A 17,674-nucleotide genomic window follows, 5' to 3' on the forward strand; every position below is an offset into this window, starting at 1 on the left:
AATTTTTTTTTCTTCTTTCTTCTTCTTCGTCTGTTTTTTATTGGCGGTTGGCAAATAATTTTTAGGTGCATTACCGTCACCTTCTGGATCGGAGTGTGAATCAAAACAGTTACTGTACATTCATTTCTCCTATTAAAGGGACATTGAGGTATTTTTCAACCTGGACCCTATCCCATTTTTCTTTAGCTTTCACTTGATCCAGTCTGTTTGTTATTGTGTCTAACCAGAAGTCTCGCAAGATTTGAGTTGTTGCTAGAAAACTTTGGAAACCTGAGAGTTGGAGAGAGACACTTTTACTCTAATGGTTATTCAACAATGATCAAAAACATGGCACCTCACCCCATTTCTAGTGACCTCAAGGTGTTCATCGAGGCTGCCGAGTCTCATTATTTATTTTTACTTGCTGGCCAACTTCTCTCCACATTCATTCTTCAAAATGCGAAGAAATGTTCCTTTAAGGTTATGCACTGATTTATAAATGCTCTCGTTTCCCTGAATGTTGATAATTGCTACTTATGCAGATTGAAAAGGAAAATGAACACATGAAACTGTATTTCAATGTGAGGGATGTAATCAATAATTTTAACATTTTCATATGATGCCCTGCACTATGACACAGAGATGTCTCTGTCACCTTGTGTTTATCTGCACAGAATGTGTAGTAACTTCTGCTCTTGATAAAGAGGGTAAAGGAGATTACACACTCTAAGAGCTGGTACTAGATAGTCTTCGTCAAGAGTTCCAGTGGCTTACCTAACAAATGCAGAAGGGAGTAGATACAGCTCCAAAGACTAAAGCAACATCTTCCCTCTTAGGAGATAAGTTCCTTTCACACAGTACTGTTTGCAGCTTCCCTAGCTCGTACCATATCAAACTTCTTGACTTTATACTGACGTTCTCTGAGATATCCAATCTAAGGACTAGTGGAAGTACTGTAATCTCTGTTTTCAGGGACGAAGGAACCTGTCACCCAGTGCAACAGTGTGGCTCACTGACATGTTTTAATAGCTTTTTGGTTTATGGGAGGAAGCCCACACAGGCTGGCCAGGTTCACTGTCTGTCATCCAGATGTTTACATAGGATCAGTATACTAGGCTAACAGTCTGTCAACTGAGTGATTCTTACATCTTTCAGAACACACAAACACATACATAAACACATCTGTCACCTGCACAGCACGTTGCTGTTAAACTGGGACTACACCTTTTTTTTTCTATATCCTATGGGCTACACACAGCATGGCATGGCTATGCCAACAATGCTAGCCATTTTACCCTTTTACTAGACTGCTGGGCCGGTATTTTGTAATCTTAAATGCAAAGTTTCATGTTCATTTCATTGCAGTTGCCCAAGAAACACATAATGCATAATGCAAGATAATAATATAAGACAGGCACTCAGTATATTATTGATAATAGTTTATTATTTTGATATGCTGTGTATGTAAAATTAACAAAATGCAACTATGTATTGTTAATAATTTCAATTTTATTTCAGCAAATGACAATGATAATTGCTATTTAATCTGATCTTTTCTTTATGCGATTTACAAGTGGGTTTACACAGATTCAAAAAGGGATAGAAACTGGTCAATACTGCCTCCAACAAATCAACAATGAGAGCTAAGAAAGAGAGATCAGCAGACCCAGTCACATGCTGCAGCAAATAATTCCCCAAATCTTACCCGCAAACATGTACATCATTACATGATCAGTATGGCAACTTGTCAAATAGCATTCAATCCTGAGATCAGTGTGACCCCGTTAACAAGCAGTGGATTACATTGATCAAAACAATTGTGACAGTGAGACACTGAGTAAGAGTAAACTGAAAACCAGGCCTTATGGTACAAGCATACTAAATTAACCAACACATGAATGTGTCCATCCACTCACAGGTCCAGAAACACTGATAGCTGAAACAGAGTCCATAGAGAGAGACATGTCTGGTGTTATTAAGAAAAAGCACTGCTGAAGTATGAGAGCGTGTGATCACTTTTTGGACAAATATGACAATTCTCTTACCTACAAATAACTAAATTTGACTGTTTGTAGTTTCTTTGCTGCCCACTTGGGATGGTGGATGAATTGAGGATCAAGCAAAACGCTGAACAATTATTAACTTAACTGCTGTTGCTAACATGCTGTGTTCTAAAACATTCAGCAGGTTTTGATGTTTGTCCCTCTGGGACCAAACTTAGCATGTGCTTCCATTTGTCCGGTCTTCAGTTCACCAGAAACTGTTTCATTTGACCACAAAGTCATCTTAGAGAGCATCACTTCTTGATTATTGAAGGGTGGAGACAAGCCCATAAGTAACACCACTACCAGATTCTGTAGTCTTTATACACTCAGCTAATACATTCATTCTTCAGTTTGCTAAGATGGTAACAAGTGCTGGGTTGATGACTTAGTGGAAACACCTATGACAGCTAGTAAGTCTATTATCAACAGTAAAATGATACAGGTTAAAGACAAATTGGTCGAGTAGGAATTCGTAAAGGAATGATGCCTAAGACTTGCCACAAGTGCACATTGTGTTGCTCACACATGCTTCTTATAATGCAACATCTCCAATCTGTTACAGAAAAAGGTTCTGCTAGTGAGGGACAGCCAGGAGTTAATGATGCAGAACCATGAATAATAATACAAATAAAAAGGAGGAGAGTTATTTTTACTTGGGAAAATAATGACAATTACTTTTATCCCTGACGTACAGGATGGGATGTGTGTGCGGTTGTATATTCATATTATAGTGAAACATCTATGGACTGGAACCTCACATCCTTCCAACCTGCAATAGTTTTAAAGGACCAAGCCCTCATAGACAGGGCCCTCAGACTCTGGGGATTCTCTCTGCAGGCGAAGATGCTCGAGTGTGTTGTGGAAGTGTTTGTTGATCTGCTCCGTTTCCTCACTCGCCTCCAGGTTAGGAAGATCCTCCCTGATCTTTTGGATCAGTTGGTTCAATACCTGGACAGTCACCTAGAGGGGTGCAGGATCAGAGACAGTCAACAAAAGAGGTCCTGGTTATAGTGTGATGTACAAAGCTTTAAGGACTATGTTCAAAATCATATGGAAGCAGCTGTGTCAACTTCTACTTGTGCCGATACTCACTGGAAGCAAATCAGAGAGAGAAAAAAACGGATGTTAAACGTACGTAATTAAAGGGAACATTATTAAAAATATAGACTAAAATATTCTTTAACCATTTACAGTACATGGCTCCATATGATCAGGAATTTCCTGAACAAGTAAGACACCAGACTGTGACTGATAAAGATGGGAGAGGGTACAAGATCATCAGTAGGCTACTGAACAGGAGCCATTACACAGCTGCAGCAGTGCTTATGAGGTACAGGGGGACCCACACTACTAGTGAGAGAAGGTACAGTGGCTGGCCCTTTATCCCCTGGACATTTTTCACGGACGTAAGAAGAAGAAACCAAAATAAATATGTTTTGGTGCATAACAAGTAAACAGATTTTTGAGTTTTCAGTTTATTTCTAACCTTTAAATAAAAAGTCTTAACCCTACATGTAACGGTCACATTTCTATACTTGATATTTGTTATGTATAAATGCAACATTCATGGTGTCCTACCGCATCATTTTCCCTCTCATAGAAGCAGACGTATCTGTTGAGGATTTCAATGAACAGCTGGACTTGCAGTGATGGGTCCATGCACTGGTTGGCGATCTTCAGGGCTTTCTTTAAACACTCCATCACCCGTTTACCATCACGGATCTAAAGGCACGACATCAGTAGTTAGCAATGTAGTACTTCCTGTAAAAGTGTTCTGTCTTTTTCAAGTTGACAGTACAGTACACTTTTATAACACCTGGCTCACAATTAAGGATGTTCTAGATTAACAGCAAAGAGGCATAGTGCAATATGAAAAAGCTAGTGCCAACTCAATACAAAGAAAAGTCACATCTACTGTTTCACCAACCAGCTGGAAAAATAGAGGTGGTCAGCAACTGAAGTAAACTAATTACACTAAACAGAGAAAAATATGTGGCTGTTGAGTCTCTCCCCAGTTTTGCTTACACGTCCAGCTATATATAAGTAGACACAAAAAGTCTTCAAACTTCAACTCACCTCTTCACCATTTTTTTCGGTGCTGCGTCCTGACCAAAAGAGGTGTGCACAGATACTGACAGCTCGGCACTGGTCAGGTTTCTTCAGCAGCTTGGAGGCAGCCAGCGCACACTGAGTTCTCAGAGGCTCGTGGTTTTCCTCGCTGAAACACCGCATTCGCTCAAAGGTACCGATGATCAGGGTGATGGCTGCCAGCTGGGCTTTGGAGTCACTGATCTCATCCTCATACAGAGAGAAGGCCTGGTGAGGGGTAGAGGAATATGAATGACAGGGGATGTTAAAAAGGAGAGAGCGGGAAGTTTGAGTGTTTACAAAATTTGTGAATCCTCAAGAAACAAACAATGACACAGATATTACCATGGTTACCCCTCGATGTTCAGTTTTACTGCACTCAGATTGCTCAGTGCTACTTTTGCTGTAGTGTATGCTGTAATGTAACTAGTTCATTTTTAATGGCAGTCACTTAGTAATGTAATTAGTTATTTTTGACAGCAACGTTCCTCAACACTGTGCACTGCGTAAACAGTCAACACTGAATACTGAAGAGTTTAATTCAAACCATTTACCTGTGACATGAACTCATAAGCTACAGTCTCGTGGTTCTCGAAGCCAATCTCTCCTGCAGCCAGTGCCCCCTGCAGGAAGAGTCGCAGAGGCAGCTCAGCGAGCTCAGCCTTTATTAGAGCACTGATGGTCTGGTGGGCGAAGGAAAAGATCTTTTGACATTTCTTCTCCCACTTGTCGTCCTAATGGAAGGAGGAAAAAAAAGGTATGATTTCATAGTTGGACAGACAAAACTACAAATCCAGCATGTGAGTGAGGAAAGGATGTTTACACACCGATGAGGAGTTCTCTTTGTATCTGAAGGCCAGCTGATAGGCAGCGAACACCAGAGGAGGGAGAGTGTAGCGAATCCTTTGGTTTCCACCCGCACCAAAGTGTTTGCGTGCTGTGTTGAGAATCTGACCACACATCACAATGTTCAATCAACAACAGTAACGTCAGCAGAGACAGAATTCATCATTCAAAGTCATAGTTTGGGATAAGGAAGTTATACAAGCATTTTGAATCTGGTAACATTTCCCAAAGCATGCTGTTAAGTTTCAGATGTTTTCATGCATTAGTTTCAAGGCTAATCTATCAACTGTGTGTAATGCATCACAGTACACTTCAAATCTGCTCTGGCCAAGACGGGAAAAATCATTTGAAATAGGAAACATTACAGCACAATTTGCATTAATACTACAGCAGTAATAACAGCAAATAGTACAAGAATAATAAGAGTAGAGCAGTATATGATGTAGTATTTCTAGTACATAATCACTGACACACTGCTTTTAATGTTGATGAAAGGACCCACGAGATACTGTTGGTCCGGATCTTCAGAGTGGAGCAGGTGAATGAAACGACCCACGAGGCTCTGCTCCTCAGCAAAGTCTTCAGGGTCGGGATCATCAGCTGGTTGGTCTGGCTGGTCCTGGATCAGTGTGGATACCAAGTTCAAGATGGCATCCACCTACAGAAACCAGAGAGGAGGAGGAGAGGAGAGAGGAGTGTTCAATTTGACTTATTTTATACAGATATATTTTCTACTTTTGACTGATGTGGGTAAGTCTTCAGTATGTGGAGATTTAGGCAGGACTTTGTTAAAATAAGATATTACATGGCAAGATAAATCAATATTTGAGCAGTACTATTACACTCACAACACAGTGTACATAACATAAAAAATGCTGCATCACAGTGCAAAACAATGCAATTGGCTAACTAGTACTATTACAGCTATGCTAGTAATCAATTCAGCAATCTCTTGACCGAATCAGAAATAAAACAAATACAAAGCAAATATATGATAGATATAAAATTGAAAAACTTATAAATCAATAATACTCATGGACAAATAGTGTCCAAGGCAACAATGTGAAAGGAGCAGCAGGAGAGGCAGGCACATGAGCTCTCTGTCTTGGCTAGTTACACTAAGAGAAATACTCTGCTCTGCAACTATTGCTGCTAAAATAACCAAAAGGGGGCGCTGCAGGGCAGGAAATTATGTTAACACTCAAACAAAAGGCAGAATGCACAGTACATCTAACGAAGCAAATCTACTTACAGCCATCACTATTGTCACCACAGTGACTGTGAGAACATTAACACTCTAAAGTATCCAATTCATTAATGAGGCAAGAAAAAACAGCAGTTACATGGATGATAGTCCAGTTTTATAACTGTGTGTATAACCCAACACTGCTCCATTGAACTGATGTGTTTCAACAGCTTTTGTGGAAAAAACTTCAGACACAAATTATGATTCAAAGTATTTTTACACATCTTTAACCCTTACATACTGTGAAGTTGTAGAATATGAACAGTATGTAAGGGTTAACCACACCATGTAAACATACTGTAGAAATAAATCATGAATGTAACCAGGACTTTGTGTACTGTCTGGTGATGGAGTTGCTGTATTTACTGTTACTCTCAGTAAAACGTCACCATGTTAATGTGGACATGTTTGTGTTAAAGTGGCAACTGGAATTAAGACCTGCTCTTGGGACACGATGGTGGTGTTGTAGTCCAGTGTGTTGGTCAGCACGTAGCAGCTCATGCTCTTGCGTGACTCATAGTCAAAGTACTCGAAGAGCGGAGGGAAGTGTTTGAGCTGTAGCACTGTCAGGATGTTGTTGTAGGTGTCCACAGGGATCTTCAACAGTCTGGTGAGTTCCTTTGACACTGCACTGCTGGTCGCTATGCTACAGCAGGGAGGAGAATACAAAGGGTTAAAGTGTGACACGTGTTTAAATGTCAACTACTAACCCTGTTCTACCCTGTCTGTGATCTTATTTGTGAAAAACAAACGTGTACATAGAGTAAAGGGCCTTCCACACTAACAACGATAACTATAACTATAACTATGATGACAACGATGTGAGTGTCCACACTGAGAACGCTAACGTCCTGTAAACAGCGGTGTCCAGTACTTGCTGTAGCTCCAGCTGTGTCTGCAGCTAATTATTGATAAGCTGTTACTGCTGTACGTTGTACGAGAGTTCAGAGGTGTGTGCTGATTCAGTGTGTTGATCAGAAGTATTTCAGACAGTAGTTGCTGTGATGTTTCAGTATTTACAGACCAAACTGACCTGCAGCAGATTTTGAAGCGCGGTGTGTAAAAGTGCACCGCTGCAGCAGTGACAAACTTTGAGCACAGATTATGGTTAATCAAATCGCTCTGAAAGTGATTCCAACAATAACGTTCTCCTCTATCGTTATCGTTATAGTTGTGGTGTGGACTCTTCCATCCGCTCCAATTAAAAGGACACTTAAACCTATACATTTATAGTTATCGTTCTCAGTGTGGACGGCCCTTAACAATGGTCTACTACATGGTTTCCACTGTCCCTGTGTTTTCAAGTCACCGCTGTGTGAATATGATACTCGCCCTCTTTTACCAAGACTTTTTTTTACTGAAAAATCCCTAATTATATATCGTGTAAACTTTCTAGTGATGTCACAGCACAGAAAATTCACCAAACAGATGTCATGGTTTTATGTTTTAAAATAACTTCTAGCTCCTGAACAGCAACTCTGCTGTCTGACATTTCTCAGGCCTGATCGTGTGGAAAGAATGTGTGTAAAACATCAAAGAATGGCCATATTCCTTCAGCCTCAGAGTGTCAGGACATTGGGGACTTACTGTTCCAAGTTTAGCTTGTTGAATATCTCCACAGTGCTCTCCAGGACCTTATCTACATAGTCCACACGATCAGGGTAGCACTTCATCGCCAGATTGATGAGAGAAACCTGAAGAGAGACCACGTCCTCTGATGGCATGTCCTGGCGAGACTGAGGAGGAGGAAAACATCAGCAAGTTCACTACAATGTTTAAACTGTTTCATTTGACATCAAAATACATAGAGATGACTTTTTCCTTTAAAAAAAAAAAAGTCGATCTGACCTGAGACATCTGCTCTACTCCTTAATTATTGTTTCTCCTGTATCTTTTACCTATTAAAATGACTGATCAGCCTGGTCTGTTACCTACCTGAATGACAGTGGCCACTTGCTGAGAGAAGATATCGAATAGTTTGATCTCAGTTGGAATGCCGGGGCCATCTTCTCGATGAGCAAACAGGGCAAGTCTGAAAAGTCAAAGAGAACTAAGTTCATTCCTACTTTTGTTCTTCTTGAAATGCTAAACACTGCTGTCTGCCATGTAAATATAAACAGGTGTGGACAAAATGATATAAACACCTTTAACCATCATCCAAAACACCATCATAAACTACTGCTTTATATGTCAAGTATACACAACTTGTTTAATTTTCCAGTAAATTTAAAGGGTTCCAAAAATTCACAAAACTTAACTGCTCTGTTATGATCAAAAACAAAAAGTTTTTAAATGTAATTGAGTTCATTAACTTAGTTTATTTACATTGAATTCTACTGTACCTGTCAATGAGGGCTATGATGATGTTCTTGACATTGACGTGTTGATGGAGCTCAGCACAGGAACGCAGGAAAGGGTTCAGAGTCTGAAGGTGGAACTCATCAGGGAACACCTAACAAAATAAGAGCATGTTAGCTTCAGAGTGTATGATGCATTTATCTATGAGGAGTAGAACTTGACCTTGTTCAATTCACTACACTAGATTCAATGGCTGGCTGGAATATTATTTTACAGACATTGAGAATGTGTCTTTAAATAATATTTTAATATAAGCTTAAAAACAGAACTTTCATATGACCTAAAAAGTTGGCTGCTGTGATGGAGCAGTACATCATTAAAAAAAGCTCCAACTGTTATCAAAGAAAGTGACCCAAATCCTGAGCTGTCACCAACACCACCCTCAATAAGACAGCAAAAAAAGCTACCACTAAAATAGACTGGTTTGGTGTTGAAGAGGTGAATAAGACAATTGTCCTCTTCTGTAAAGCATACACACTGGAGCAGGGCAAGAGAACTGAAGGGAAGCTACAACTAAACCGTGGCTGAAAAGTAGGACACTTTAAAGTGCTACTGCTGTATATAGAAGACACTATCAGGTAAGTGGATGATGGTTTTTGTGTGTTGGATAATAGCTGGAGACTAACTGGAACTGTAGATACAGTATGTGACCAACAATTTCTATCCAATAAAAAAATATGCTCCATTATTCTCAAATTTAAAATCTGTGTATCAGCTGGTGTGAAATCATTTGGGATCATTTAAGTAAAATGGGCCAGAGATGTATGTCTCAGTCTACGGCCTGCTGTGATAGACTGAATGTGACAGTAGGAATTTAATAGTAAGATTGACAAAGTAGACATTTTTAATATGGATCAGTTAAGTTATGGCCAATACCTGATCCACTTCAAATATCAGTATTGACACAGTAGACACAGAGTCAGTGGATCCAATATGTGTACCTGAATGATGCACTCCATTAGATACTCCTGAGCCAAAGAGTCTCTGCAGTTCACAACCTGCTCCAGAACTCCAGCAAGAACAACCTGAGGAGAGAAACAGAGACCAAAAACCATTTTACAGATGGATAGAGTGTGTGTTAGGATTTACAGCCCAACTCATATATCACTCAATCATACATACAGAAAGCATTTTTATTACATATTTGACCCTTTCTCCTAATTCAAGTTTAACGTATACGTACACATGTTTTTGTTCTGTAATTTTTTCCAGTTGTTTTATAATTATTAACATTGCCAGTGTAGAGGTAACAACAGCCATACAAACCTGTTTGTACTTTTCCACATTGACACCCTCCAGCTGGCTAAGGCGAACTAGGTTGGTGCCCACCAGAATCCTCAGCTCTTGTCTTTCCTTTTCTCTCTTCTCTCGATCTCGGCTGTGACCCTGATGCTGCATTCTGACCCATAACTTGTTCATTTCCGCAAAGTTCAGAAGGACAAAGTCGATGGAGTCGTTGATATCGCCGGTCATCTCCTCTGTTCCTCTGTGGATTAAAGGTTTATAAGTTTAGTCCATGGATGCATTTCAAAATATTCAAAAGGCAAGGTTAAAAACACAGCAACACATTTTGAATCTAAACTGTATGCGTAAAATGCACATTATGTTTAAAACTTATTCCCTGTGTTCAAATATTTATAAAAAGTCTTTTAATGACTTTTCCAAAACCTTTTGCATTTTGCATTTTCCCCAAAAGTTTTCCAGAAGTGGTTTAGAAGATTAAAATCAGTTTAAAAGCATGCTATGGTTATGTTCTCAGGGTAAGTAAAAGCTTGATTGACTTACTCTGGCTGCTCTCCATCATCTGGCAGTATGTTGCGGGTGCACTGCAACAGATAGTTTCTGAGGAAGAGGCCTCTGAGTGGATGCTGCACACCGCGACACATCTCCACCAGGTCCTTCAGAATGTCTTTACGAGACTGAGGGAAGGAGCGGACGTACACCACACCCACTGTGATCAGCAGATAGCTGGGAAGAGAGGGACAAAGAAAAGGGGCTTGATCCAATTATACTTTAATATTTGTCAATACTCGAAAGTATAACCCCCAAAATAAAACCTGCATGAACTCTGACATTGATTCATATAGTCACAACACAATGGCTCAATTTATTGAAAGCTTAGATATGTATCATTTCTGTACTTAGAAATCTGTCCATACAATTATCTTTTAAAAGTTAATTTGTTTGCTGCACACGTTCTTTAGTACATGCCTCACATTTCCAACTGACTCTGTATTAAGTTGGTGGATATTTGATGCTCACTAATGAGTGTTGGTCAGAACACAATACTACACTGTGATATCAGTTCCACCTTCTTTGTTAATAGCATTGTGTTGTACAGTTGGTGACAAAGATCAGTGTGTGTGTGTGTTTGTGTGGTTCCATAGAAACAAATTTAAAAGGAAATGCAATATGGAAATCAGTTTAAAGAAATATTACAAAAAGGGGAATTAAATAACATTAACAGTGACATCTGGTGGCTTTAACCAGACATGGCAGCTGACCACCAATGATGCAGCACTTAATTAGCTAACTTTATGTAAATGTAAATATCAGACTGAACATGAGTTACAGGCAGTAATCATCAGCACTTTAAACTATCCCAAAACACAGAGCACATATTTAACTCAAGATATCATCTACTGGAGACTTCCAGTATGCTCTAAGATGTTGGGGAGCCACTCTGTTTACTTGACCTTTAAAATAGCTTTTTCGTGAAGCCTATCATTTTCTTTTTGATTTCAACCTCTTATTGCCGATTGTTAAGGCAATATACATCATACATCAAAATCCCGCACGCAGGATGAATCTCAGGTACAGTGGCACAGTGAATGCAGTAGATGTGGTACTTACAGCCTTGGGATGATGTTGCCTGCATACTGGACCAGCTCATAGAGATCTGCCACCTTGCGTCCTTTGGCAAACTCATCAGTTAGATAAACCTCTAGGTAGTGGAGTTCATCAGAAATAGCCATATCTGAAAGAACTGTTAGGGACCATGAATCATCCACATAAAACAATAACTTCTACTTATGCTTACACATCCAGATATTTTCAAGAGCTGACAATTTGCCTTCCACCCAAAATTTTTCAGTTTTTGGACAAAATAATTAAATCAAGAAAATAATCGTCAAATTAAATCAATTATGAAAATGGGTTAGTTGCAGCCCTGCTTGTACCCATTTTTTTCTTTCGGAAAATGTCCTCAATGCATAGCTGTGAAGGATACAGAGCTCATAGTAGCTCTTTGGAGAAAGCATGGAGGTCCTCAGCTCACCCAGCATGTTAGAGGCATGCTTCAGAGCATCCATCAGCTTGTTCTTGTCCTGCAAACAGAGTCCAACTATAAATACACAGTGTCTCCACAACATCAATATCTCAACATTCTTCAAGAAATGTAACATTGTAAAATTCTCCCCAAAACTCTTTCCGTCGGGAGCCCCGACTGGCGTTTTCAATGCTGCTTTGACAGCCCAGTAGGCTGTGGGCTCTGATGGGACAACACACCACCTAACCTGCAAATGTTGTCTATTTCAGAACATAGATCAGCTTAACATGATGACTAGATCCCCATTTCCAGTGTAAATTGTGAGAGAGATTTCTCCACAATGAATAGGGTTGCTTCAAAAAACCAGGCGGGGAGTTCCGGTCCTCTGAAATGAGGCCAACATGGAAGTAACTTAGAACTGCATTCTATCAAAAGGCCACCAGGGGGCGACCGTTTTGGTGTCAAAAGTACTTCCAGAGGAGAGAACAGAGGATAGAACAGAGGAGAGAGCAGGGGAAGGAGCGGAGGAGAGAGTGAAGGAGAGAGCAGAGGAGAGAGCAGAGGAGAGAACAGAGGAGAGAACAGAGGAGAGAGCAGAGGAGAGAGCAGAGGAGAGAGCAGAGGAGAGAACAGAGGAGAGAGCAGAGGAGACAACTCTACAGAACCTCTCAATGTTTCGAGATCTTAAAAACATATCTGGTGAAACTCCTTCTTAATAAGGAACATTATGACAAGTGGCCAGTAGATTTCACCAAAGCTGTGGGTAGGATTGGCAGTGTGTGGATATGATATTAGGGAGTGTGACAACCCTTCAGGTATCAGTTAGTTAGCTAGATAAACATTTTAATGTTCAATGTACATTTAGGTGAATTCTAAAATTCCACCCATGGACTGCAACCAGGCTTTGGTGGTATCTATTCTTTCATTCCTGAATACATTCCCAACATTTCACCCATGTATAAAGAATGACAGTATAACAACAAATATTTGCTGCAGCTAATGCAACCTAACAAGCCCACATTGACACTATGATTGGTCAGCTGCATGGAGGTGAGAAAGGGTCAGGGTTTCAACTTCTCTCTCAGCTCTTTTTCATTCATCAGAACTATTTGTCTTTTTTTATTAGTACAGCACTGTGAATATCTTTCAGGAAAAACTGTGTTGTTATCCTCATCTTTATATGATAACATACCTCCCTCCCTCTCTATGACAACTGGATCTTCACTCCACCTTTGAAAGTGGTGGTTCAAAACAACTGTAAACACTGGTGGCTCCTCACATTGATGGCAAACACATCGCACAAATGAACTCTGATTAAACATAAAACTGAAGTCTGAGCTGTTTGTTCCCCACATTTATTTCAATTAACAACAGAGCACACAGCTTGTGTGAATATTAAACTTTATGTATAACCTTTCATACAGGTCAAATGTAATTCAAATTACTTTATAACTAGTGCAGTGCCCGTCGGAATTGTTGTTTGTTTATTCAAAGTCTAAAGACAGTCCAAAGTAGCCTGGGCTATTCAGAGTGTTTTCAGTTTCATCAATTTTTTTGAGGGTCTGAAGTGTATTTCACATTTTAGCTGCCAAAGCTCTGCTGCCTTATACCCTCTTTAACTCTGGTCCTGTGCTGCCTTATAGCCTCTCTAACTCTGGTCCTGTGCTGCCTTATAGCCTCTCTAACTCTGGTCCTGTGCTGTGCTCAGTGTGCTGTGTGAGAGGGGGAGTGGCCAGCGGCTAGACCAGCAACAGCAAATATGTGCTTCTTTTACCCATATATTTATCTATATCTTTTACATTTCTTATCCAAACAACGTCACTGCACTTATTCGTGCCCGTAGCAAGACACCTGTCACGTTTGAAATCAATCGGATGAACGGTTCGAGAGATGTGGGAATAACAGACAAACAGACAACCGGACAAACAGACAGACAGACGTTCCTGTCATTTATAGATAGATCACCAACCAACTGACCTCTGGTGGCCGTATTGTGCACTACCATGTACGTCCAGCCTGTCTGTGTGAATTTAAGTAAAGCTTTGTCTTCAAAATAATCTATAAATCTATACAATGAAAGTCCAATGTTACACATTTCTACAGGGAGAGATTGCAATGGAGAGATACAAAGCTTCACTGGTTTGTTGTGTTACAAATCACAACCTCTTGTCTTTGTACTGAAGCTGTGATATGTAGCACAACCAGCTATAGACGCTGTAAACAGAATAGCATTCACACACATTAACAGAGCAAAGGAACATGTCACGAAGTGATAATGATGATGATTATTATTATTAGTAGTAGTAGTAGTAGTAGTAGTAGGGCCCAAGCAATTTTAGTGTCAGGGACTGCTGGAAGACATGCTATCAGAACTAAACAAAAGTGTCAAAATTGTCAAAAGTTCTATTGTAATTGTCAGCATCACATCATGGCTAGACTACAGGTTTGTGAGGGGGCAGTGCATGGAGCTTTAAAACACTTTTGTTGTATCCAAAGCACAATCAGGCAGACTTAAAGTGACCAGACCATCAGAAGATCAACACATCCAGCTTAGCTCCCCAAGACATATAAAAGCAACTTCATCAAAGATACAGAATTTTCTAAATAAAGAACACAAAATTCCAAACAGCAATAATAGTGAATAGGGGTGTGACGATACACTCAGCTCACGAGACGAGATATTGGGTTCCGGTTGTTATAATTTGGAAGTGTGACTCATTTTAGTTTTTGCATCATTAGGCTTCCACAGCTGCGCTAGATTCCCTGCTCCTCCTACTTCAGTCTCTCAGTGTAGAAACCTGAGGTCAACATACCACTGCTCCTCTCCTCATCTCCTACTTCTGACTGAGATCTTCTCAGCAAGTAGAAGCTGCAACAAAGTTAATGATCCACACGTGATATTATAAAAAGAAGACATGACGTGCAAATGAGCGATAGAAAACCGATCGTCTTTTTTTTTTTTTTTTTTGGTGCGCCCTTTAATTATAGCTTTGCGAGACAAAATTCACTTCGACGAGAAATATCGCGCGTTTTCGTCTCGCGAGATCTCGTCAGACCTCTAGTAGTGTAAAAAGAAGGCTATGAAGGAGTAGCTACTAAACCATTTCTCAGGAGGGGAAACAAGACCAAACATGTGGAGAGGGATAAGAAACACCAACATTTCACAATGGATGACTGGAATAAAGTCCTGTTTACTGATGATTATAAGTTTGGGTGTATGTAAAAAGACCAACAGGAGAGAGAATGATACCACACTGTATCACTATCACAGGAGACCAGCCCTACTCCATTTGTTGGAGTAGGGCTGGTCAATATGGACAAAAATATTATCAGGATGAAAATGTAATATCAGTCAAATTAAAAATTATCATGATAAATGTCAAATCATCATTTCTGTCAAGTTTAAAGGCTGATTTTTGTTCTCTAAGTGAAAGTTGAATAAAGTGGATGGTTAACTTTGATTTTAAAACATCAAAACAACATGACACTGGCAAAACAGCAGAACATTTCACAGATCTGAGATAGAACATTAAACACCATTACAATGATATAAAGTTAAATTCAGTTAAATTCTTTTTCAGTCCTTTTTCCTCAAAAATAAATATCTTCATAGAAAATGAAGTGCTGCAGTATGATACAGCACATATGTAAGATGGCTCTGAAAAATTGGTCACATGTCCAGAAACACCCAATCAAATGTAAGCATTTCAATTCCTAACTAGATTATACAATTGAAAACAACCACAGTACATAACCTACAGAAATCACCTATGCAAACATGAACACAAAACATGGCTCAGAACCAATGTTTGAAACTATTTTCACAACCATAACAATATTTTTTATAAAAAGTGAAACGGTCGTACCAGACATCGCTTCATCTGGAACGACTGGACCTTCACAGCCTGCACAGCTTCATCCAGAAGCTTCTCCTGCTCATCCTGAGGAGACTGCTGTGTGGTCGGCTGTAAGAAGAATGGATACACAACTTATTAAATGCTAGAATAAATCAACAATATACACATATATACAGTCACCGAGCACTTCATTGAGAACACCATACTTATTACTTGGAAAGACCTCCCTTTGCTCTCTAAACAGCCTCAATTCTTGGTGGCATGGATTCCACGAGATGTTGGAAACACTCCTTTGAGATTCTGGTCCATACATCACTTCATTTCTGATGATTTGTTCATGCTGTTATTCTCCCATTCTACCATTCCAAATGTGTTCTATGGAATTACATCAGGTGACTGCAGGGCCCACTGAAGTACACTTCAGTCAGTCATGTTCATGAAACCAGTTTGAGACGACTTTTGCTGTGTGACAATCATGCTGGAAGCAGCCATTAGAAGATGGTAAATTATGGGCATAGAGAGTCACCTGATCAGCAACAATACTCAGATAAGCTGTGGCATTTAAACCATTGACTGGTATTAAGGAGATCAAAGTGTGCCAAGGAAACATTCCCCACACCATTACACCATGTCAGCAGAAATGGAGATTTGTCAGACCAGGATGCATTTCTCCAGTTTTCAACTGTGCTGTGTTGGTGAGTCTGAACAAAACATGAATGAAAATGCTTGTCTGTTTCAGGTTTATGTGGGTGCACATTGACAAAATATTGTGGAATACAAATGTGCTGAACTTAAGACCTGCACTGAGCTGGCGAGCAGTAGAGGCGCACTCAATCTTGGTACCAAGATCTCGGTACACTACTGGACTGAGGTCGCCACATCCTAAGCTGTGCCTTTTCTCCAACTGGGGCACATGACGAGTCACCAAAATATCATATAAGCTGGTACGTCCCTGGCAGTTCCACTGACTTTATTGACATCTACCCAGACAAAGCACATTGGAAGTCCACTCAGTCAGGGTAGAAAAACAGTAACATCTACAATAAATGAAATGTTATCTTTTTTAAAAGAGCAGCGAGTTTATGCAGTAAGGCGCCCATTACATACATGCAGCACACACTGATGGATCACTGTGCAATGTGAACACCTTGTTCCTGCTGTTTACATCAGGAGGAAAGATCAACAGTAGCAGCTGTGAGTTTTAAACCCTTTCTGAGTAAAACGCTGTGTTTTCTGTCAACCTTGGCAGTGCGGAAAACACCAATTTACTCCCGATTCTGGAACCCTGGCTGCCCAAATTTCGCAATCCGCTCCCCTGCTACATCCATCAGATCTAACGTAGCTAACGCTGCTTACTGTTTGCGGAAGGAACTTGCACCACCGCATCAAATGTAGATTGATGGACGTGTTCTGGCCTGTAGAAGCTTTGGCATAGCAGTGGTGTGTGTTTGTGTGATTTGCCAGCCAGCACACGTAATGTCCACCTAACATAACAATTATCGTCCAGTAAAATATGACACAGCAAAGCGGAGGAACAAGCTAATAACAGCTAACGTTAGCTGACTTCCAGTCACCTGTTTAGTCGCGGACATTTCTGGGGGGACATTAATACGGGTTGGCCTTTTCGACCCCCGCACATGTGGTGACATCAGGACATGACAGCGTGAATACAATAAACGTTCAAGTTAAGCAGTTCACTAAAAAACGCCTGCTATCAGTCGGTAGTTAGTTAGCCTAGCAAGCGGCTGTCTGTCGGCAGCGTTAGGCCATAGAAGCCCACATACAGCTCGTGTTTTACACCAACTGAAGCTTCACAGTTGACTTTAGTTGTTCTGTTCGCTGAAATTAAATGCATACGAGATACCCTAAACAAAACAAGCGAACACTTTGCATAATAGTGTTTTTGTAGAGCAGCTTACCATGATTGTTAGATGTGTATCAGGTCAGTCGGAGAGGTCTGCCTGTCATGTGACTAACAGCAGTGTTG

General features: G+C 40.2%; 1 protein-coding gene across 1 annotated transcript; it reads right to left on the minus strand.

Annotated features, from left to right (window-relative positions):
• Window positions 1-1,468: 1,468 nt before the first annotated feature.
• vps35 (VPS35 retromer complex component) lies at window positions 1,469-17,674 on the minus strand. The gene is made up of 17 exons (XM_062418909.1): window positions 17,607-17,674; window positions 15,697-15,795; window positions 11,792-11,888; window positions 11,416-11,539; window positions 10,348-10,530; window positions 9,829-10,048; window positions 9,504-9,587; window positions 8,547-8,656; window positions 8,140-8,236; window positions 7,792-7,940; window positions 6,643-6,850; window positions 5,461-5,616; window positions 4,940-5,062; window positions 4,667-4,846; window positions 4,101-4,340; window positions 3,603-3,746; window positions 1,469-2,984 (listed from the first exon to the last, which is right to left on the minus strand). The coding sequence occupies exons 1-17, from the start codon at window positions 17,607-17,609 to the stop codon at window positions 2,805-2,807; spliced, it is 2,397 nt and encodes a 798-aa protein (XP_062274893.1). The 5' UTR covers window positions 17,610-17,674; the 3' UTR covers window positions 1,469-2,804.

This window comes from Scomber scombrus, chromosome 1 (assembly GCF_963691925.1).
Source record: "Scomber scombrus chromosome 1, fScoSco1.1, whole genome shotgun sequence".
Classification (NCBI taxonomy): domain Eukaryota; kingdom Metazoa; phylum Chordata; class Actinopteri; order Scombriformes; family Scombridae; genus Scomber; species Scomber scombrus.

Coding starts and splice junctions, on each gene's coding strand:
- vps35 (XM_062418909.1), bottom strand. Junction 10,049..10,347: donor GATGATGGAGAGCAGCCAGA/GTAAGTCAATCA, acceptor TTTAATCCACAG/AGGAACAGAGGAGATGACCG. Junction 2,985..3,602: donor ATGAGAGGGAAAATGATGCG/GTAGGACACCAT, acceptor GCACCCCTCTAG/GTGACTGTCCAGGTATTGAA.